Source organism: Myotis myotis, unplaced genomic scaffold (assembly GCF_014108235.1).
Source record: "Myotis myotis isolate mMyoMyo1 unplaced genomic scaffold, mMyoMyo1.p scaffold_m19_p_1, whole genome shotgun sequence".
In the NCBI taxonomy this organism is placed as follows: Eukaryota; Metazoa; Chordata; class Mammalia; order Chiroptera; family Vespertilionidae; genus Myotis; species Myotis myotis.
In genome coordinates, this window is record NW_023416313.1 from 85,462,122 (window position 1) to 85,485,585 (window position 23,464).

Sequence of the window (23,464 nt, forward strand, 5' to 3'; positions counted from 1 at the left end):
TCTGGGCCTCTTTTCCCACTCTTGGCTTCTCCTTGGATGTTAAGGCACCCCTAAAGATCAGCCCAATCATATTAACTCAGACTAAAGCCATTAAGACTGTGTTTTTAATTCCTTGAGTGATTCAGATATCCCGCATTAGATTAATAGATGCCCAAGATTCTTTTGATATCTAAAATGCAATGATCTTTTTGCCTACACTTAAACTTTAATTACACTTAAATCATAGACTTCAGAGAATTTTTATAAAGTTTCAAAGGCCTCGTAGAATACCTATTCTAATTCCTTGACTTTATAGATGATAAACTATAGGCCCAGGTAATTTACCCCAAATTACACTAATTAAATGACAGGTCTGGGACAAGAATTTAGGTCCATCATTGAAATTTGGTATTTTTGCCACTGAATTAGACTGTTTATAAACTCACCTTCTAAGTTAATGACCAGTCCTATCAATACATGATTCCTCACCAAAGCATTTCACAGCCTACCAAGGCTTTCCTGCTTATCCATCATCTCAAGACCACTTGCTGAAAGACCACACACATGCAAAGCCGGGTATCTCAAGTTTAGACCAGTTAACTGAAGTAGACTATTGAGCCTTGGCCTTGACCTCACATGAACTCTAGCTCTGTGACATACCAACCATTTGGATTCCCTATAGTGGAAGCACTGTGATCATCCTATCTTTAGAATCCCAAAATTTCATTACGTTTTGCCCAAATGTGTTCATTCCTTTGTGACCCCTTTGAAAGTTTAAATATGTAACATGGTACTAAGGGTGATCTGTTTCCCAGCATTTCCCGATGAGAGGAATCATCTGGAAGGCTTATTAAAAATACACGTTTCCTGCGCTACTAAGGTCTACATGGTACCCCAGGCTCTTTATGTTAAACAAGCACCACACTGATTTCATCACCAGACAAATGGGGAAAGTACCACCCTCCTGCCATGTAGACATAGCCTCTCCTCCCTCACCCCCCACCCAGAAAGACTCTATAGGGCTTTGAGACTGAAATAATCTTCAAGGCTTTCAAATTTTCTTGATGAAGTTAATGTCTGTGCTTAAAAGTTAAAGAGTGAACCAGTTAAACTCTATTTCTAACACCCTGCTGCTGCTGATAGAACATAGGTGTACTGTATTCTTAGATTTAAAAAAACAAAACAAAACAAAAACAAAAAAACACAGAGTCAACAAAATTTATCACTTCCCGTGGCTTTTGTAATGTAACCCTAAACTAAATTCAAACCTTCCTCATTCAAACATTGGGCAGATGAACTTAGTACATGTAAGTTCTGTGATCTTCATGTTTTCTTCTGGGATTGGCTATTTGCTGTCTACTCTATTGATTAATCCAGGTAGGGACCTGACTTGGCAATGTCAGCGAATGAGGACTCACTAAATGGCATTACTTCAAACATCAGCGGCTATATTTTTAGCTCATTCCCCTGGGCAAAATGCTTAAAGGCTTAAAATGTCTGTGTATAACACTGTCCTGCATATTCCAGTTTTCCATTGCAGCAGAGTGGGTTTTTATTACTGAATCTCCTTCAGCATCCTCCACTGATTGTCTCTGATTTGCTTGGTCAGAACAATGGGGCACAACACCAATATCCTTGATATACAACTGAAAATTTCAGGAACTCAGTTATATATATTTTGATTCTAAAGAGCATACTTTCTAGGGTGTTTTGTTTCCTAGAATATTATTTGTCCATTTCAGTTTATTAATTTTGTCATGTTTTAGAAATTAAGTTTGAACTGATACAAGACAAATCTAGCCTGACTCAGCTGTTACCTAAAACTGGAATCTGCAACCATTTCCGAGACTGGCTCTCTTCTCTCATAGCTGAAACGCCCGTGATAGCAACCAAAATTGGCATTTGCTTTTGCATTTAGGGTGAACCAGGGTTAAATGGTGTTAAAGGATTGAAGGGTGAACCAGGTCAAAAGGGTGACAGAGGACCCCTTGGTCTTCCAGTAAGTAAAGAAAACTTTCCATTTCAGTGCAAATCTCAGACTTTTCTTTCTACCTTAAGCAACTACTCTGGTTTGCTTGGCAACTACTAATAGTTGAGATGTCTGTAATTGGAGAACACATTGCGTTTCTTAGTGCAGAGCCCAGCCCAATTTCCTTTCCCAACGTCTGCTCTTCTGTAAGAGGAAGACCCATACACACAATGCCATCACTGTTTTGTCCTTCGATTACATGCATGCCAGCCTTCCTCTGTTAAAGCTGACAATTCTCCTCCCATCACCCTCCTCTTTACAAACGTACTGTGCTCCTAATTTCTCCCAAACTTTTTTTTTATAATTTAGTGCAGTTTTAAATTCTCCTTCAATTTTTTTACTCCTTTGATACCCAAACTGTAGCCCTCTGTTGGTGGCAGGTGTGCGATTGGCCATTGTTGATGGCAGGAGGTCAGTGCGGTGGCTCCTCACATTAATCAGTCATATCGAGGTCTGAATGTTGTATGTTGTTTGTTTTGGAAATGCTCTCTTAAGATATTATTGTGGCAATAGTGGATAGGACGGGAGAAGTATTTTGCGATTGTTTAGAGATTTTTATTTTTAAGAAAAAAAGTGGATTTTTTCCTTTCCTGCACCTCACGCCAGTCTTCTTACCACAACTAAAAAGATATTTTTTTTAAATGGTTATTGACTATGAGGTTGTAGTTTCAAGCTTTTACTATGCTGTCTATTCAGTGAATGCCAACAAAAGTCAATAAAGAACATTATAAATTACATGATTAAAATGACATAAAATTGATAATAGGAAATAATTTATACACATATTTTACACATAAAAAAATTGTATTATTAATTACATCTGAAGCATAAAATGGGAAAATAGTTCTGCAATCTTGCCAAGAGAATTTATAGAGCTAGTGCATGTCTTTCCTAAATACTTCTTCATCTAATCAATTTTTTAAAGGACTATAAATAAATATTTGAGTTTTGAGATACAAATGCCATATCAAAGAAGCAATTGTGCTTATTCTTGAAATAAGCATTGAAAATGTCATCTTTTAATCTTTCACTGGAGCCCAAGGTGAAGACAAGCATGCGTTGGATTGGATTTTTAAAACATTTCCCATCCAGACTTTGCTGTAGTGATTATTTGATTACTTCAAGTGAGTTAAGGAACAGTTTTGTTTGGGACAGTTATTTTTTGTTTGGACTCAGGAGCTATTTCTGGCTTTTTCCTGTTCCTAGAAGTCCCTCTAGTGGTGACTACTGTGAACACAGTAAGAACAACCCAGAAATCAATGACTGTTCATGTAGAAGCCACAGAGTCATCTCGACACGTTCAAGTTCTGCATTTGTCATTCATAAAGGCTATTTTAACAAGCAAGACTGGAGTTCTTTTCTTCTCCTCTGAAATGCTATCCTTGATTGATTATTATCATGAGACATTTCTTAGGAGATCGGCCATTATTTTTTCTTCAGAATTTAAGAAAAATATTGTGAATAGTACAATCTTTAGAAAACGAATTTCATATGGATATCAGCAGCCTGTGGCTGTTACTGTAACTACTTTCAAGCCCACTCCATGAACCTAATTACCTTGATTTCTAAATAAGAATTTGCCAAATGGAAATGTCATAAAAATGCCATCGTCTATGGGGGTGTTTATTGTCCTGTGTTTTGTTTTTTTGTTTTTTTAACTAACAATTTGTAGCAATGTGATATTCATCCCAGAACCCTGTGACTGAGTATTATGTTGTTTGAAGTGTTACACTTGTTCACTGGTACCTCATACTAATCTCTGTTCTTGTCATTCGTGTTACACCCACCAACCCTGCTACCAACCAAATCACACAGGGAGCATCTGGCTTAGACGGAAAGCCAGGAGCCCGGGTGAGTCAGTGCCTCCTCGTCTTGCTCCAGCGCGTTTGTGGCTGTGAATTCTGTGCTTCGGACAGACCCTTTCGGCTCATGTGTTCTCATTAGGAGAGGAGGGTACTAGGATTGGGGTAAAACAAGAAGGTGACAAAGACAGTGGCAGAAAAGGGGAAGGTGGACAGAGCATGGGCTGCGGCTCTGTGGGACGTACAGCCTTAACTACAGAACATGTTTCTGAAATGGGAGCTCAGGTCTGGATTATCTGCTAGGTGACAAGAATAGCCAGTCTAATTGGCATCATTGTCTCAGAATCCTGGCAGATTTCTCCATAACCAGTGACATTTCCTGTAATTCCAGGAGAGAGGCCCTCTGATGGGATTAAAATAATGTGGATTTATTTTAAGTTGCTTTTCCTTTTATGTTTATGTTCATATTAGAAATGTACCTTCTTCATTGGACTAACTTTCAAATCTTTGTTCATCGAAATGAATTGTCTGTCTTCTGTTGTTGTCTCTTTTCTTTGGCTCTTAACAGTTCCATCTCTTAAATTTCAGCTGCAGGGACTCAGTCTTTACAAGTCTTCTGAAGATGAACTTTGAGTTCAGGCAGTAAAAGATCAGTTTAAGATGGTGAGAATTCACCAACATTAGAATGAACTTAAAACCCTGAGTTACTTCATATCACAAGGCTGTAAGAGAATAAGCAAGAACAGTAGGAGAGAAATAAAAACACTAAAAAACGTGTGCTGAATTGTTCCACGTGCAGATTTTATAACAAATTCTTTGCAAATCTAAGCATAGTCTTCCTGAAAATGAGCCAACATACTTGAAGTCCTTGCTACAATTTTAAGAATCAAAAGAAATGTTAGCTCTTTAATTCTAAAAACCTTCTCCAGGCAGCCATTGTTTTCCTTGGACCTCAGTGACCCCATATTCATTCAGATATTATCTCGTGGGCCACAGAAATCCTGAACCTAAACTAGGAGGCCAGAAGGCAGTTTTGCCGTTAAGTCATCAGCTGCCTGGTTTGTGCCTTGTAAGCCTAGTGGCTTCCGCCACTGCAGCAGGACCTGCAACAATAATTCCTTCCCTCGAAGCCCCCTGCTGCTCCGCATGGAGCTCAAGAAAGTTTGGTTTGAACACTGTTCTCATTTGGTTTTGTTCACTTGTGTAACTGTTCAAGCCTCTGAGGCAGCTGAAAACAAGGCTTGGGAGCATGGGTGGCCAAGGAAAGGAGGGCTGGCAGTGGCGGGTGGAGAACGAATGTGAACAAGAGGTGGTGTGAAGGAAACAGCCGCAGGTTTTTCTAAGATGGGGGAGGCAGCGTGAAGATGTTCCATTCAGTCAGGAAGGAAATGTGTAATTAAATATGATCTACAGCTTTTTGTGTGGGCCCTTCATGGAAACAGGCAGTTATATATCTCATCCCGTTTGCATGAGATTCTTGAAAACCACTGGCCTGAAAGAATCCAGTATAAAGCACTTTGAAAGGAGAGGAGTTGTCTTACTGACATTCTTGGGCGTCATTCGCCCAGGAAAGTCCTGGATACATTATAACTGCTTTTCTTATAGCCCTGGGATATGTCTCATATTGTCTTATTTTTTATCTTTTTAGGGTACAGATGGCCCTATGGGACCGCATGGCCCTGCAGGTCCCAAAGGAGAAAGAGTAAGTTGCTCCTGAGGTTACTAAGCTATGACCTGAATAAGAAACTAAAGTGTGGCCTTTTCATTTTACTTGAACTTCCCAGAAGAGACCAAGGGCCATCTACTCTTCAATGAAAATAGATATGATCATAAGTTCTACTCAGAGTCTTCACTCTGAGAGAGAGATCAACAGAGTATAACCTGGAATATGGCTGCCCTAATAGAAAACAATGCATACATTTGCATAGCTGACATGAATAGCTCAGAACCCGTAAGGAAGATATTTTTACTTAGCCTTAACCCCGTAAATAGAAGTCAATAGGGCTAACACTTCCACGACTACATATTCTGGCTGATAATCTTTCATAGAAAGCTATTTTATTTCATTGAGAGTAAGTTATAACTTTCTAAAGAAAATGACCAAAACCTACATATTCTTTTCCACACAGTTATACATGCTGCTGTTTAAAACAAACAAAAAAAAAGAATAGTCTGTCTTCCTTTAGCCATACGGAAATAATTTCAGTGCATTATAAAACAAAAACCTTTCACTAACCTCTCTATTGCTAGGCCATGTTTCCATATCCTTGGGAAGAAAAAAAAAAAAGTCAGAGTAGAAGATAAATATCTGACACACAAAAATGTGCTGCCGCATCAGCAGCTGGTCATCTGTCTGGAACTCCTCTCCCTCGTTCTCTGTTTTTCTCCCACTTTTCCTTTTCCTCACCTTGGAGCACTTAGAAGTGTTTGTGTGTCTGAGTGGAATTGTGTCATCAGTTTCCCCACCACCCAGGATGGAATGAAAAGAAAGTATCCTAATAGCGAGGGCTTCAAAACGTTGGAATAATTCATTTGTGGTCGTTTGAAACTAGAGAGCATTTCATCAATCTGGGATAATTTGTCCACGTAGTGATTTCTTTGATGTACATCCCAATTCCACGTTCTATAAAGTGAATTCATTCAATAAATATCACATGTTACAATGTATAAAACACAGTGTACTTTCAGTATGAAATGGAAACACACTCCTTTTTATGTAAAGTCTATTTGGCTGCAATGAATTAAATGCCATTATAATGAATTCCTCATCTAATGATCTTTGACTAATACACTAAATATATTTATTCAGTGCTGTAAAGGAAGCAGCATTTTCCCTGATCTAGAGGAGCTTACAACCTAATTGCAGAGGAAAAAAGACCCCTGAGAAAAATAACCAGATAATGAGGCCACAGTGAACACAGATAGGCCCAGGCTGTCCATACAGCGATAAGGGAAGCTGGCTTTGTCCAAGAACGCTTCTAGAAAGAAGTGACTCTTAAAGGCATAAATAATCTGAATCTGCAGTTACCTTTATTTGATCTTATTTCTAAGATCAAGCCAATGACTTATGAAGCTCTTCTTAATTAAAAATATTTAAAAGCGAAGAGCCTCCACTGCTGACCCACTCAAGCACTGTGTCAAGAAATTCAGTACATGTACTAAAAATGGAGCAGCAAATCTCAAGTAGTCTTTTGGCAGGAGGCCCTGGGGCTCAAGAGGGTTTACCATTTGGTAAATCAGCTGCTACTTCCGATAGCTCCACAGTGTCACAAGAGTATCAGGTCTCGGCCCTGGGGCAGGATTAACCAGGAGAGCAAATGAAATCTCTAAGAATTTCTGAAGGCATAGTTGAAGTCAAATGGTGTGCAGTGTAAAGTGTTACACTTGTATTTATTTACTCAGCACGTTAACTATCTTAACTGGGTCCGATATCAGTACTCCCTAAGTGCCCCTCACCCAGAGTGCTAAACTGGAGTGTGATGCTCAGTGTTAATTGATTGAGGCGCCATCTGGACTGTCGTGAAGAAGTTTCAAATTTTAAAGCGGGAGGAATCAGGAAAGGGGGCCATTCTAGAATAATTTCTTAGTGTAGACATGCAAATGAGAGAGCCGAATAAAATTAGACCAGCCTACCGGAAGCCAGACATTTGACAGTGTTTTTCAGAAACTGTCAGATGCGTGACTGGCACCATTAGTATTCCGCTCTTCAAGCTCGCCGAGGTTCCTGCCTTCCGCTGATTTCTTCATCTGGCCTTGTAACTTCTTCAGAACTCTGCAGAAGTTGTTAAATTGGAGAGGTGCATGTCTTTTTTTTTTTTTTTTTTTTTTTTTTTGAATTATTTAATCCAGGAGAAGAAGTTGCATATTCCAATCCCTGTGTTGATATTTCACTCCTGAAAGTTTTCAAACTGAGACCATTAGGATGCTTTTGACTCTAAATGGCAGCCCCCAACTCAAAATACAGTGAAGACATTTACTGTTTTATATAACAAAACGTTCAGAGAAGGGCTCTCGGCTTTGCTTCTGTGCCCTTTCCGCCTGCTGGCCTTGTCTTCTGACCACTGGCAAGCAGGTTCCCATGTGCTGACATCCCCCCTCCCCCCCAGGAGCCATGACAGAGAACACACAGAGACCTTCCCCTCCCACACCTCTTTCTTTAGCAGTGAGGAACGCTCCCCATAGCATCCCAGCTGACTTCCCCCACACCTCCTATCCACTTCTGAAGCAGTCACTGCTGAGAGAAGTGGATTGCTATTAGCTTAAAGTTATTATTTGGGGAGGCCAATTCTATACAAAAAGTTCCACACACAAATGTTTGAGTGACAGCTTAATTCAAATAAGCCATGGCATATTCACTTTAAAAACAAAATAAAGCGGAAGTGCTCAATCAGAGGAGGAGGAAGGGAATAGGTATATCAAAATAATCTTTGGAGCTTTTTCAAACAAAACTTACTCTAATCTGTTGAATTTTTTAAACTAGATCTACTCCAGGTTATATGAACCCTCCTTTTAAACCCCTACCTCCCACTACACATACCCACACCACCACCACCACCATTTTAAAAATCATAAATAACATACCAGCTCAAAATGAAATAAATTTATTTTGAATTAATTTGAGTTGCCGAGCCTTTTTTTTAATTAAAAATAAGACCTCTAATTGTATAATAATGATAGATACTATTTATGGGACATAGTGAATTTCATATTTTATAATCAGAAAAATTCTAATTGAATATGTATTATTATTCCTATTTAATAGCCAATGAAACTCAGGCACAGAAAGGTTAAGAAAATTACCTAAGCCTTGATGGGGGGTGGCTCAGTTGGTTGAAGTGTAGTCTACACCAAAAGGTTTCAGGTTCAATTCCTGGTCAGGTCACAGACCTAAGTTCTTGGTTCGATCCCTGGTCAGGGTGCCTACGGGGAGGCAACCAATCAATATTTCTCTCTCTCATTGATGTTTCTCTTTCTCTTCCTCTCTCTCTAAAATCAAGAAAAACATAACCTTGGGTGAAGATTTTTTTTAAAAAAAAAGTTACCTAAGGCCATACAGATAGTTCGTGACAGGACTGGAATTCAAATTTAAATGTGTTTTATTTCAAAGCCTGCCACTTTCCTGAAAGCAAATGCAGCTCTTTCAGTAATACTGAGTAAAAGTTCAAAAGCATTGATCATATTTATTTTCAGTGGCCTCCCTATTCTTTATGTGTTTCTGGGTGACCATGCTAATTAGCTCCACCAATCCCTAAGTTTAGATTAAAGAAGAATGTTAACAGGGACTTTAAATTTGCTCAAATGGGAATCTGGAGTATAGACAAACACAGCAAAATACATGGATCTGCATTCAGAGTGAGCAGCTGAACTTGGCACTTTACTCATGAAAAAGAGTTGCTAACCTTTGAACTTCAGAGGTGTGATAAGAGAAGGTAACATTTTCTGTCTGACCGCTCACATAAACATCATCGTGACTCCTGAAGTTTTCATGCTAAATCCTGACAAACACATTAATTTTGAAGATGGGGGCAGAAGGGGTTTTTTACTTGAAATGCAGAATATCTTTTTCTCTGTCATTGTAATTATTTCCTATTCATGGGACCACCTCCAATTATACTTATTCTTTATAAGCATTCAAGATTATCATTTAATCCTCGGCTGGTTTTTCTCAGTGGTTAGAGCACCAGCCCATACACCAAAGGGTCAAGGGTTCAAGTCCCAGTCAAGGGCACGTAACTGGGTTGCAGTTTCAATCCCCAGCCTAGTGGGAAGCAACCAATCAATCTGTCTTCTCTCTCTCTCTCTCTCTCTCTCTCTCTCTCTCTCTCTCTTTCTCTATCTCTCTCCTTCTCTCGTGCATGTACATTCTCTCTTTCTCCCTCTCCCCTCCTCTCTAAAAATCAATGAAAAAAATATCCTTGGGTGAGGATTAACAATAATAAATAAATAGCAACTTAAAATAATTAGTAACAAATAAATGTTTCACATTAATGCTCAAGAAACCCGAATACAGCATCCTAGACACGCTGGTCCTTTTGCACAATTGGGCAGTGGAAGTCTTATGCTCTTTCTAAGGTGATTTAAGAAAATCATCTTATGTAGATTACTTTTACTGTATCATTGACAGAAATTCTGGAAGAGCCTGAATCTTTGGTATTTTGATAGAATGATAATTCAAACAGGAGCTTTACACACACAGGCCATTCGGGCACAGGTGTGAACATTGGTGTGTGTGTCTGATTTGAACTTTCTACCTTTCATTTTAGGGTGAAAAAGGAGCTGTGGGAGAGCCCGGACCCAGAGGGCCCTACGGCCTGCCCGTGAGTCCTCTGTCTGGTGTGCGGTCTGCACCTTCAGCATGCACAGACCACCTGCCACTTAACCCTGCCCTTGTGGGACCAACTAATCACATTACAGGAGCAAGGACAGTCCACTAATTCTCTACAAGCCCAGTATCACCATGTCCTCCAGAGACAGGTCACATTCATGTCGTCCTCCCACTCACGTACAGACACCTGCCCTCACACGTCACAAGACTGAGAGGATCAGAGTCACCTAAAGGTGGGACTCCCCCTGTCCAGTGACGCCTTGCCCCTACCATCTGACTGGACGCCCATGATTGGCACTTCTTGGGAAAGTCACTGTACCAGAAGTGGGTGTAGGAGCTTTATTTAAAACAACTTCCTGCAGATTTTATCTGTTCTGATAGGTTACTTCCTAAAACCACTCTTGCTAATTAGTCATTTCTCGAATTGATGTTTACGATGACTCGATGTCTCTGATCCCTCTGTTACTGTCATCACAGGGGATCTGGAACATAGGATGTGGATAAAAATTCTCAATGACACAGACTTCAAATTGAGGCCTCGGGTTTGCTGTAGGACATTATCTTTGGGATCATCACAAATGATCCCATGGGGTAGGGAAGGACTACAATAGAACTGTAGGCTTGGATTGAGGTTTTTAACCCATATGCACGTCCACATACCCTGGACTTTCAGTTTTTATGAACTGAAATAATAAACTAAAACCATCGTAGCTTCAATGCTGAAAGAGAGGCTGATTTTAAAATAGATTGAAAGTGAAGGCTGATTTTTAAAATAGATTTCAGTTGACGGAATCAAAGCAACCTCTTAGGAACTCTGGGTGGATCCATTGTGAGACACAATAGGCCCTGCCCCGGGCATCTGTGCCGTGGGAGTGCGTTTATCCTCCTCGCACAACAGCCTTCTGGCCCCTTTCATATTTGGGGATCATTCATTTACAAAGTTTACTTAAAAACGGTGCTTTAATGTGTGACCTTCACACCCTCAGTATTTATAGACAAGGTGCACGCTAGCCAAATCCAAACTATATTTAACAACAAAGTTTCCACATTTTTTACTCATGTCTGAGCTAACTACTCAAAGAATTAAAGCAGCGTTGATTTGCCTCCTTTATGAGCGCTGGTGTGTTTTTAAATCAGCTAAATGGTTTTTGTTTTCAACTTAACTCCTGAATTGATAACTTGGATACCAAGCATTCAACTTCAGCAAAAAAGCAAACTATTTAGCCTGATATATAAGAAAACATTTTCATGACTCGTAACAGCAACATTAACAGTCATTTCACTTGATTTAGTGAAAAAAAAAAATGTGTAATACTAATCAGTAGGGGATCTTTTTCACATCTGTGAAGTAGTTCTAATAGTAGTGTTGCATGTCCAGGCAGCCTTAATGAAAACGGTAACCTATTCATGAAACCTGGGAACACTAATATAGCTACTGTGGTTCTTTGGCAGGGGAAAGATGGAGAGCCTGGTCTTGATGTAAGTAATACATGCAATGAACATCTTCCTACGATAATAGATGCTGATGGTCTCCATCAGTAACAGCAAGAATACTTCTTATTGTTTCTGTACACATAGATATGCACACAACAAAAATTGCTATGCATGTAAACAGCCACCTAAACTACACCATGAGTGTTTGCATAAGGTAAACATAAAGGGGGAAAAGTAATTATCTGATATAAAATTAATAGTTGATAGTTGATTAGTGCCACTTTAAAATACTTTCCCAAATTAGGGACACTCTCAACATTTGTATTTGAACCACTTATTTTAAAATATGCATAAAATCCAAGTATCTTTCACATGCTACCCTTAGGTAACGGTGTAGTATATCTATTCTCAAAGCTCTTATGCCATATTTTTTAGCTGAAAGTCCCTATTTGTCTTACAATTCTATAAATATAAAGGATCTCAAAAGTAAATGCCTCTTGAAATGAGCACTGTTCATCCTGTATTAGGTGAATAACAACAATAGCAAAAGCAATCGTAGTTCCTGTTCAGCTTGTTACTGTTCAGTTATTGAGCAGCTTGTATGTGCAGACAGAATTCTGGTACTTTATTTCGTCGCATTTAATGCTCACACCAACAGTTGTGTAGCAGATATCATTAACCCCATTTTAGAGTCAAAGGACTAACATGCTGAGGTAAGTGATCTGCACACGGCCACACAGAGCAGTGAGCTCCCCAGGGTTCAATCGAGGATCCTGATATTCTCTCCACTGCACATTTCCTGGGAGAAAAGGCAAGAAACCTATAGTATGTAGATCATTGACGTGTTAGTAAACTAATATTCCTAAGTGCTACTTTCTCTAAGTTTTGAGATTGTTGGCGTGCCTTTTCCCTGTATATCTGTTTCAGAAACATGCAATTTTAAATGTATTTTTTCAATTTGATTTTGCCACAGTTACATCAATAGATCTCTCTGGTTTGCTTTTTGTCCTCTAGGGCTTCCCTGGTCCACGAGGCGAGAAGGGTGATCTAGGAGAAAAGGGAGAAAAGGTGACCTCTGCCTTTCAGCATGTGCCTGCCTGATCTCTCTCATGCTGTCCGCTTTGCTTCCGCTATGCGGGTCTTTCATGTGTCTACCCCTGCTCCGTCCTGTGCTCCAAAAACACGCTGATGCCTGATCTGAGAACTCAGCTCTTCACAGGGGAAGGAAGAAGGCTGCGCCACTAGAAATAAGAGCACTGTTTAGTATGGAAGAAAACATTATAATCCCCAGATAGCCAGGCTACTATTTTTCAACTACCTGACACCAGTGTGTTGAAAGATGTAATGTGCAGGGATTCTTGAAAGTGAAAAAAACAACAACAACACATTTATTACACATTAACGTAAACTGAAATAGCACAAATCTGTAGTGATTTTCTGGCCAAGCTCGCCTAACCCAGTAAAGCCTCAGTTATCTTCGGAGCGTTCCCAGGGAAGGGACAGGAGATATGTTCTGTAGCCTGATTCTTTAACTGGACACATAGAAGACAAGCAGTGTGACTGATAAACCCCAGTGAGTCCATTAGGCAGCTTTTGGGTGCTGTAGATATTTTTAAGTGACGATGTTGGTGTATTTTATGAGGTTGAGTTTAGGTTCTATCTCAGGACCCTCAGCTCCAGAGTACATAGGAGCCAAGATCAGGCAAAAGGGTTTTCTGTCTGAAAGTAAAATTTAGATGATGGATTTTTAAAATCATGTTTTCCCTTTCTCTCCCCTTTGCTTAGATCTTTGAAGAATATTTTTTTACACTGGACACAGCAAAGGAAGCAAACAAAAACTCAGCCCCCCAATAGAATAGTGAAAATCTTAAAGTGGCCAAAGTTGCACTTTCACAGTTCAATTTTAATTGCACGTTTACAATTCAAATGTGAATTGCACTTTCACAGTTCAGTTATATTCCTAAGATTAAATCTTGTCCTGATCTATTGAACAACACACTGTTTCAAAACCCTAGAAATTTTCTTTAACAGTGAAGTTCATGGCTTTTGAAAAGCAAGGCCAAGTGAGAGTTGTCAAAGAAAGAAAGGTGTGGAGACTGCTCTGTATTCTACAGGCCTTAAGTATGACTTAGAGTAGCTTCCCATTGGTTAGAGAGTTCATGTGAGCAGTTATGTAAAAAGCACCACCACCACCGCCATCAAGCTGATTACATTTACTGAGCACTTAATTGTTTTCCCAAAAGCTTCACATGTGATAGTCTTTTCATCCTCATAACAACCCCCTAAGTTGGTGCTATTTTGTTCCCATTTCACAGGCAAGGAAACTGAGGCAAAAAATAATTCTTTTATTCTGAATTACAAATTCTAACTATAAAATATAAATGTACTGGTATTTTAGCTCAAGGCGTGTGTGCTTTAAAGATTATTGATTTTCTATTTACCTGGTGGGTAGTATGAGTGCAAAATCTTACTCAAAAGTATGAAGATACTTACTTTAGTGCTCTTTTAAACAAAGAAGAAAATACCAGCATTTTAACTTATGAAAACACTAAGCCACAAATTTAATCCTCAGAGTAATGTTAGTCACCCATACAAAATGTTTTCATGTTTCAGATTCCACGTATCGAAGTTTTATCTATAGGAGAATTAGATTCTAAATGTGAACACTTTATGTATAGCATTCTTTGACATGGGAGATAAATATTAGCAGGAACCTTTAATGTGCTCATACCCACATGGACAGATGGTTTTGTGTTATAAAACTATGTTGATTAATAATAACACTGATACATTGTTCTTTATACAGTCATGTCTGTGCCCTAGCTGGTTTGGCTCAGTAGATAGAGTGTCAGCCTGCAGACTGAAGGGTCCCGGGCACATACCTCATTGCAGGCTCGTCGCCGACCTAGCCCTGGTAGGGGCACATGCAGGAGGCAACCAATCAGTGTGTTTCCCTCTCATCGATATTTCTCTCTGTCTTTCCCTCTCTTCCACTCTCCCTAAAAATCAATGGAAAAATCTCCTCGGGTGGGGATTAAAAAAAAATCGTGTCTTTTTCATAATGCTTGAAGTTTACAGAAATATTACTGAGAAATTATTCCCAAAACCTCAGTCAACATTCGTATGACAGCGCTTTTTGGTTGAGTTATTAATATGAGTTGATTTACCAAACAATGAAGTGAATTCTAAATTAATAAGACCTAACACACCTGGTGTCAGTCACACCCACGTGAAGAAGAGTCCACTGCCTCCTGAGAACGCACCGAAAAACAAGTTTCCATCCATTTTATGTCATGGCACTGAAGGTATTTGCTGAGGAAGTATGTTGATTCATCCACATGAGTGAGCAATTTACTCCCCAAAGTGCCTCCCAGCTTACTTCCTGTCACACCTGCTCTCATTTCACCCTGGCTTCTCAGGGCTTTGTCTTTAATCAAGATCAACTAAACCACACAGAATTTCTCTTTCCTGAGTGTGAAAGCAACCCGGGTGTTCTTGATTCTGAGCCTTCTGATGCAACCTTTTTGGCACACAGGACAGAAATGAGGAGCTTTCGCACACGCAGTCAGAATGAATACGTTCATTTGAATGCATATCTCATATTTCTGTTATGTGTATGTCTTTTTACCTTTGACTGTTCATGTTGTTTTGCTTCTGAAATTATTCCATTTTATTGTAACTGCCATCCTGATTGCAGAATGAATACGCTAATTCAAGTATGTATTGTATTTTGTACTCACCAACTTCTTGTCTATAAATATGCAGAATTTATGTTAATGTAAAACAGCTGAGGTGCATTCCTTCCTTCTCCTCCTTTTGCCTCCTTTCCTAAATTCCTCCATCCCTCTGATCCACGCAGATTTCCACAACCTTTACCTTGATTCCTAAATACTAATTTCCATGGCTACCTCCCCACTATGTTATTATCCTGCCTACCTCATTTTTAGTGTTAGCTCAGCTCAGTCCAAACTGCTTTTCCTCTCCTGAACAGAATTTTTTTTTAATTGCAAGTAAGCTGGAAACCCATTTACCATTGTGAGCACCTGGCATGAGATTAATAAGAGTGAATTAAAGAAGATCCCTGGGTTTTTAAATAAGTCCGTTTCTCCCATTGGTATTGCTAAGAAGTATTAGCACTTTTTAACTTTATTTGTCTGACTTAATAAGGGAATTATTTGCTCTTAGTTACCTGAAAACAAATGTTAAAATAAATAGAAGTATATTTTGATACATTGAATATTTTTTAATGAGAGCTTCAAAAAATAATGTCATAAAATTGTCTCTATTTCAAAAATGTAAACGCTGTTAATATTCTTTAATCTGGCTCAATGTAGCTTTCACCTATTACAGGATTCGGGGTGTGGGGAACAAGCTGACAGGCATAGAAAATTGTGCGAAGTATCCATTATTCCTCTGAACCTCACCTGCACTGGCTGGCTTCACAGTACAGTTGGTATCTCACACACACACACACACACACACACACACACACACACACACACACACACTAACACACACATACCCCAGATCATGGCAGAAACACCTCCTTCAAAAGGACCACTGCACCGGGCTCTGTGTCAGCACTGATCCCCCTTCATGATGGGTTGGCCTTTGGTCTCCTTCTATCAAATTATTGAGTATCGTAAATAAAATGCCACATATCGTTACCCAGAATCCATTGTCACTCTGTTATTTTTATAATATCATGCCTTACCTAAACCAGAAAACAATGGTAAATGCCCTTCCAGACTTTTATTGGCTAAATCATCTTTTGAATCACCATTATTTACCCCCCTCCAATAAAACCTGTCTTTTATTTAAACCCTTGTATCCACAGGGGGAAAAGGGAAAGAAAGGCAAAAAGGGGCCTAAAGGGGAGAAAGGAGAACAGGGTGCCCCTGGATTAGATGCACCTTGCCCGTTGGTATGTCTGACTCATGAGACTCTGACTCCAGATGTCATGTGTGAGGGGATAAGCTGGGAGAAGAGCAAGCTGGAGGGACCCATAAAAGCTGGGGTGCTGACTGGGGTCATTAAACATGGACAAGGTACTAGAATGATCCATCTGGGTAATCCCGTCATGTTCCACGCCTTGTGTCTGGCCACCAGCTCTGCCTGGTTTCTTAACACTCAAGTGTTGACCCAACACGAATGGAGGATCCAAAGAGGAACCAGCGTGGTTCTGTACTTCTCAACAGAGGTCCCGGTTCCCAGTCAAGCCCTCATGATATGTGGAGTTTTGTCCAACTTCACCGTATGTTACTTTTCACTTCAGAGTTGCTCCTCTCCCAGCTCTTCTTATTGTGGTTATTTCTTTAGCAGAACTTGTGCATAAGTGATTTCTTGTTAGTAACGTTATGAGTTAATCTTTACAAACAGGGATTCCGTGGCATTAAGGGGGAAAAAGGGGAGCCAGGCCAGCCTGGCCTGGATGGGCTGGATGCCCCTTGCCAATTGGTACAGTATTTCTCTTTCCTACTACCCTGCATGCAGTTCCTTTGTTTATTACATATTCATCTCTATGGGTGTAAAGTGGTGCTTCTGGACCACGCTTTACATGATAAACACACTACATGCATGTGCATGAACGGCTCCTTCCGCAACTCTGCAGAGTGAAGAGAGCTAGCATGCATGTCTACCAGTGACTGGAAACTAATCTCCTAATGTTCTCACAACTGACATGAGCCGGGTCTGCCTTCTGGGGGATATTAATTTATTCAATAAATAGTTAAAGATTACATTAACATTACACGAAAGGCTTTTATGTACTAGTAAAGGCATAGCTAGCCCATAACTTTGGGTTTTACCCCTAAATTGAACTTTTTTTTCTTTTCCTCTAAAGGAAATAAAGGCATTTTTGCCTCTTCCACTAAATTTCTGTCCGGCTGTAAGGCCAAGCCTACAGAGTGAAGCCTCTGCAGTCAGGAGTAGCCATTTCTAGGGAATGCTGTTAAGAGACTGTAGGGAAGTAAACCAAGCTTCTTTGAGCTTCTAAAGATAACGGTCTACAGCCCAAACTCTCCTCTTCGTCACATAACCTTTTGATTTAATGGTCTCTCCTTTTGAAACTCACTTTCCTAAAGTAGACAGAACTCCCTTATCTCCATTGGCATGATCCCAAAATCCTCCTTTTACTAAAATCTAAAATTCTACTGGGTGATCCTTCTCCTTGTACCAATCTGGCATTACCGAATTTTTCCCAAATATCTTATAAAGCTATTTCAAAGTGGGTTTTTTTTAAGTTGTTTTAAAAAGTATATTCATATTTTCTGAGGTGTAAAGGAAAACATTTTATGGTAGTGTTGATGGTTATATTTGGTCTGCATGTTCTTATATTGTTTTTTAATGCTAAGCATGTTTCTATAAAGATTACTTTGTTTCTCAAGCCTTTTAAGAGATTGTGTTTATAGAAAAAATGTGACAAGAAGGCTCATAATTACAATTAGAAAATATCAATGTGAAGTGCCGAGTCTTTTATTTTGTTAGCTTGGTAATGATAATAAATAATACTTTACAATCATTTTGTTGGGTGGAAACACAAGCATGCCTCATCACACCCCAACTCTCCCTGCTTTATTTATGCCATTTGTATCTGAAGAGTGTTCACACTTTAATTAAAAATAAATGCTGCAGCATTTAGGAATCCCAGGTTTATTCAGAATTTGTTAACTGGCTTCTGAAGAACTTTAATAGAAAAATTGATGAATAACATTTTACTGTAAAGATATAGATAGGCTGCCTATGTTTTAATTTGGTTGATTAAATATATTCCAATATATCTGCTTTCAATATAGAAAAGTGAAAAATAGCCTCTGAAGAGCTATAAACTTCAGATAGAAATGGTTCATCATTGATTATTCATCATTATCATGCATTCAACCATATACCATTGTGACCAGGAAGTGAAGTTATTTCAGTTTACTTAAAGATCATTGTGAAATATATGTAAATGAAATTAGGATGAATAGTACAGATTTGTTATCCCAAGGTAGAACTGAGTAGACCACTATGCTTTGTAAATTGCTTTTTCAAAATTAGGCATATTTTTTATACTTTATGTATTTTCAAAATGTGTACTCTCCCTAAAAAAAAAAAAGCATTTGAATTTAAAAATTAGGTATTATATTAGGAGTTAATTGTTAATAATTAGAAAAATATGCCTATGACTAAAGCTACTAATGTGTAGAAATCCATCTTGTAAATCTCTGAGCATGTGAATTATGAAGTATGATCACTTTCGTGGAGCTAAGGAATTCTTATTCTTCTTTAAAACAGGGCCCAGATGGATTACCCATGCCTGGCTGTTGGCAAAAGGTAGGCTTTATGGAATTATTTCTAAAAGAAGCACTCTCCCTTTCTCTCCACCTGGCCTAGCCTTTTCCATTTAGAGGAGACCTTATGAATGAGACATTGCTAAAAGTTGTTTGGCTATTAAAAAGAAAAAGATACCACCTTCAGAAGATCTTTCCATTATGTTTACTGCTGACTTCTTCCTGAACTGAGGCGTGGAAACAGTTCCTAACAAACGTAGTTTGGGGCCTTCCCCTATCTAGTCCTTTCTTTGGATGGAAAGGGGCAGGCCGTGCATCTCCGTAATGGTTTGCTTGTCTCTCAGTGACCTCCTTATACTCCTAATGTTTAAAACTACTCTTGACTGTGATTGTTTTTCTATGTATACTGTTACTTAAGTAAACATGCAAATACGTGGTAGAACCCTGTCAATGTTAGTCACTAAGCTGAGAAAGCAGAAAATGTAAGCATGATCTTTTTTCTTCAGTGATATCTTGAGTTATTTAGGAGACTCTGGTTATATTTAAGTTGGGGTCCTTTGTAATAGTTTATTCTAGCCTCTTCATATAGCTACCTGTAGCCATTGTGTAGGAAAAGGAACTTACCCTAACAGAGAGCCTTCTATGTGACAAGCCCTTTTACATAAGGGGTATCATTTTATTTAATTGTCACAATAGCCCCCTAGGGTGTTATCCTCAATGGTTCTGATGGGGAAGCTGAAATTCGGAGAGGTTAAGTAACTTCCAAGGCACAGAGCTAGTAAGTAACAGAACAAGAAGTGGACGATGGGAAGCGATGGCCTGACTTTAAGCAGGGAAAAGCTGTGTCCCTGCTGTGCTGAGGGAGTGCCAAGCCTTTACACAAGAATGGTGTGAACCTGTAAAAGACTGTGCACGTATGCTACTGAAGGAGGAGGGAACTCCACTGATGTAAAAATAAGCCAGGCGGAAGCATCCGTGCTGCTTTGATCATTTTGATTTTTTTTCTCTAAAACCTTGTGGTTTTTTCAGTTATTTTTGACAGGCATTTTTTCACCGGCCAAGTTATACAAAACTATGTAGGATTGTAGAAAGATGAAGAGAAACTTAACTCTCCTGGTTTCGTCTTAGCTCATCAACTGTGTTGGTGAGATCCTGTGTAACTTACTCTCTTGCTTGACCACTCTCACCCCACTTGACTAGGGAAAGAAACACCTTCCTTCTTCCTCAGCAGCGTCATTTATTTAGTAGCTTCCCAAACTCTGCTTTCAGCCTCTCAGATAATCATCTCAATCACACCTGAGGTCAAGTGGTTCTTAGAAAGATGGGTCTATCATCGTATTCTTCTTCACCTGAGAAAAGTATCCTTTCACCTTCATAACCCCTGTTCTCAGAATTTTTAATACATCCTGAGCTGGGATTACCATGTGCTCTTTGACCTTTGACCTGTAATCTAATATTATAATGGTTTTTTAATACATTGGCACAACTGACATAGAGGTAGATGTGAAAGGCTTATTTTACCAACCTTCGAATACTACTCAGAACTTGGCTCATATAGTTTTTAGCTGCTTCTAAATCACTTCTTTTCTGTGAGGGCATAATAATGGCAACAAACAAAGCACTCATCATCTTTTAGTTCATAAAAAGGCCAGTCCTAATAGTAATACGTCTGGCATCAGAAAATCAGATATTTCCCTTTTAAGTACTCATTTTTCCACAGAATAGATACCATGATCTACATAAGATCAAGGATTTCTTAAATCTCGCATCTTCTTATATAAAAAATAATAATTCACTGATAAAACTCAGTATTGCTTACCACACTCCCAGCACACACAAAAACAAACCATTGGGATCAACCTCTCTCAACACCCTTCTCCCCAAAAAGTAGAAACAGTTAGAAAAAAATGGAATGTTCTGAAATCTCTTAATGTGGTCAATTTAGCTATCTGAAATAACACTTAGTCAAATCAAATTATTTTTTAAGTATTTTTAAAAGATGTCCAGTAGATTCCTTATGTAGTCCTGTTTTATGTGGATCCCCCTTTTAAACATTATTGTTTATTAGCCTCGGAGCATAGTGGTAAATGTTTGAAAATTCAGATTGAGGTGACCACGTAACTCGCTATGATTAATGAACAAGTCCCTTTGGTTATGCTGCTCTCTAGTAATATTTTTATGCAAAAATGATTTCATCTTTGTTTAAATTACTTTTCCTTTTAGATATAGTTCAGTTTTCTAAATTTTGAAGAATAATGATGTACCAGTTCACCATGTAATTCATACAGTGAGTAAATGGCAGCATTTATGGTTAAGAAAATACTTACAGACCATTAAAGTTGTATCCATCCCCATCTGGAGATTAAAACTATTTAATCAGAAAAACACTTATAGCTTTTGTATTTTTTAATGTCTTACTAAACCTTATTTTTCCAGGTAAAGCTAACAAGTTTTTAGCAGAACCTTCCTAAAACAAGATGACAGATTTTAAAAAATGCTTTTATTGATTTCACAGAGGAAGGGAGAGGGAGAGAGAGATAGAAACATCAGTGATGAGAATCATTGATGCCTCCTGCACTTCCCCCACTGGGGATGGAGCATGCAACCTGGGCATGTGCCCTGACTGGGAATCAAACCCTGACCTCCTAATTCATGGATTGATGCTCAACCTCTGAGCCACACTGGCCATATTCTCTGGCATGGACACAACATGCATAAACATGGAGTGAACTCCATCTCTAAAAATCACAAAGTTCCCAGCCTCTCCCAGGCACATCTAATGTAGGATCTATTTTTCTTGGAAAAAAACAAATGTTTTTAATTAATGAACTGGACATTTTACTTTTCTCGTCGATTTTTATTTTTGAGTAAGTCACCATCTCCAAGATCTGCTGTATAAGTTTATACTTCAAAGATGATTGGCCCTCAGTTCTCTCAGACTTAACTTTAGTTCGAGGAAAACCTTAATAATTATGGCTGTTCAAAATGAGAAACCAGAGATTTATGGTACCTTAGATCACAGTGGAACCTGTAATGCAGCTTAAGGACCCGCTAGCAGGCTGGTTTACCTTGCCCATCATCCACAGCAGGACAAGGCTAACAAAAGGAAAGAGGAAACAGGAAGAGTCAGGTGTTGGTGAAGTAAGTAGTGCCACTGAGGTCAGAATCCTCAGCCTTTTCCACAGTGTGGTTTAATGCTTAGAGAAGACTATGTAATTTGTAAATAGGACATGTGTATTTTAACTATGGCACATGTATGCTAAAAATCCTAATTTTCTGCTTTCCCAGAATAGTTACTGAAACAAACACTTACCAGAAACTTATCTGCTGCAAAAGGAAAATGTGGGTTTGAATCTAGGATAGAAATTTTGATGACACTGGAGTTTTAGAAAAGTAATATGTAAGACCCATATTGATTGGCTCATTGATTGACAAACAACAACTCTATTCAGGGTTCTACCAGTTTTTCTTAAAATAAATGTTAATTTGGAATTTTTATCCTAGACCACTAATTCTATATATTTGTCTTTTTTGTTGTTTGTTTTTCTGCAGTGATGAAACTAACCTTCCGAGCATGAAGTTGTGTATATAGTGGTCCACTCTTTATATTTATAGTTGAAAATCAAATTGCAGATTTTACAAGTCTGAGATATGTTTACATATAGCTGCTTCTTCCTGTTTGCAGTAGTACACATGTCCATCTTTTCTTTGCTTACATCTAAAATTGGGCAACATGTGAAACTAGTGAGAAGCCTGCAGAAAAATATAGATCAGTATCTCTTTATCTTATGTAAAGATGCCTATTTATATGGACATATCAGTGATAGAGAATGATTGTTCTTGCTATTTTCTTACTTTGGGCTTGCCAATTGCATGGACAAAAGGGGCCATGAAATAGTTTACATAAAATTGTGACCAAATATGGACTCAAAACTATGAAAATGTACCGTACTGACCGATGTTAGCGTTTATTGTCACATCCCTACTCACCTTCACTGTTAGCGCTGAGTTCACACCACCCATTGAAACTGACTAAAACAGCATGACCCTGCCAAACCTGCCTGCTGTTGTGCACCTTCAGATGCTAGCACGCCTCTTGGTGAGTCCTTCAATCACATCTGAGCTTTTATTTCTTTTGTCATCTCAAGGGGGTTACACCATGGCTTATTGCCAAAAAGAGATAAAGTGGTGGAGAGCACACACACAAGTGGTCTTGTATTTTGAGGGAGTTGCAGTCCCAACTGCAGATCTACAGCTTCCAGTATTGTGGGCTCACGTGGCCACCTTGGTTGAAATATCCAGGGGTTGAGCTGGTTGTGCCGCCGGTTTTCCTTGGGCTGCCCTTGGCAGTGAAGACCAGGAAAGGGGACCGGTTCAGTATCCTGCGCTGTCTCTCCTGTGACCAAGTAGGAAAGAGGTGTAGAAATGCAGGCACCCAGAACAGCCGACTTTTTCTTCTAATAAACTGAATTCAAGCAGGTGTTAGTATGGGTGCTTTTGGAGAACGACAGAGACATACAGCTCTTCTTTGGAGTAGAAGATTCTTGGAACGGCAGCCCCTGTTTCTTAGGAAAGGGTGTGTACCTCCCGACAAAGCTCAGGTTGCTGAAGAAGTCACACGTCT

At 39.0% G+C, this 23,464-nt stretch overlaps 1 protein-coding gene across 1 annotated transcript in view; it reads left to right on the plus strand.

The window, feature by feature from the left end:
• Window positions 1-23,222, plus strand: part of LOC118673096 (collagen alpha-1(XXV) chain) — a 36,294-nt gene extending 13,072 nt beyond the window's left edge. The window contains exons 8-15 of the mRNA XM_036343568.1: window positions 3,824-3,859; window positions 5,459-5,512; window positions 10,074-10,127; window positions 11,588-11,614; window positions 12,584-12,637; window positions 16,949-17,026; window positions 18,845-18,883; window positions 22,393-23,222. Of these exons, the coding sequence (XP_036199461.1) occupies window positions 3,824-3,859; window positions 5,459-5,512; window positions 10,074-10,127; window positions 11,588-11,614; window positions 12,584-12,637; window positions 16,949-17,026; window positions 18,845-18,883; window positions 22,393-22,395 (345 nt within the window). The 3' untranslated portion in view covers window positions 22,396-23,222. The remainder of the gene's footprint in view (window positions 1-3,823; window positions 3,860-5,458; window positions 5,513-10,073; window positions 10,128-11,587; window positions 11,615-12,583; window positions 12,638-16,948; window positions 17,027-18,844; window positions 18,884-22,392) is intronic.
• The last annotated feature ends 242 nt before the right edge of the window (window positions 23,223-23,464 follow it).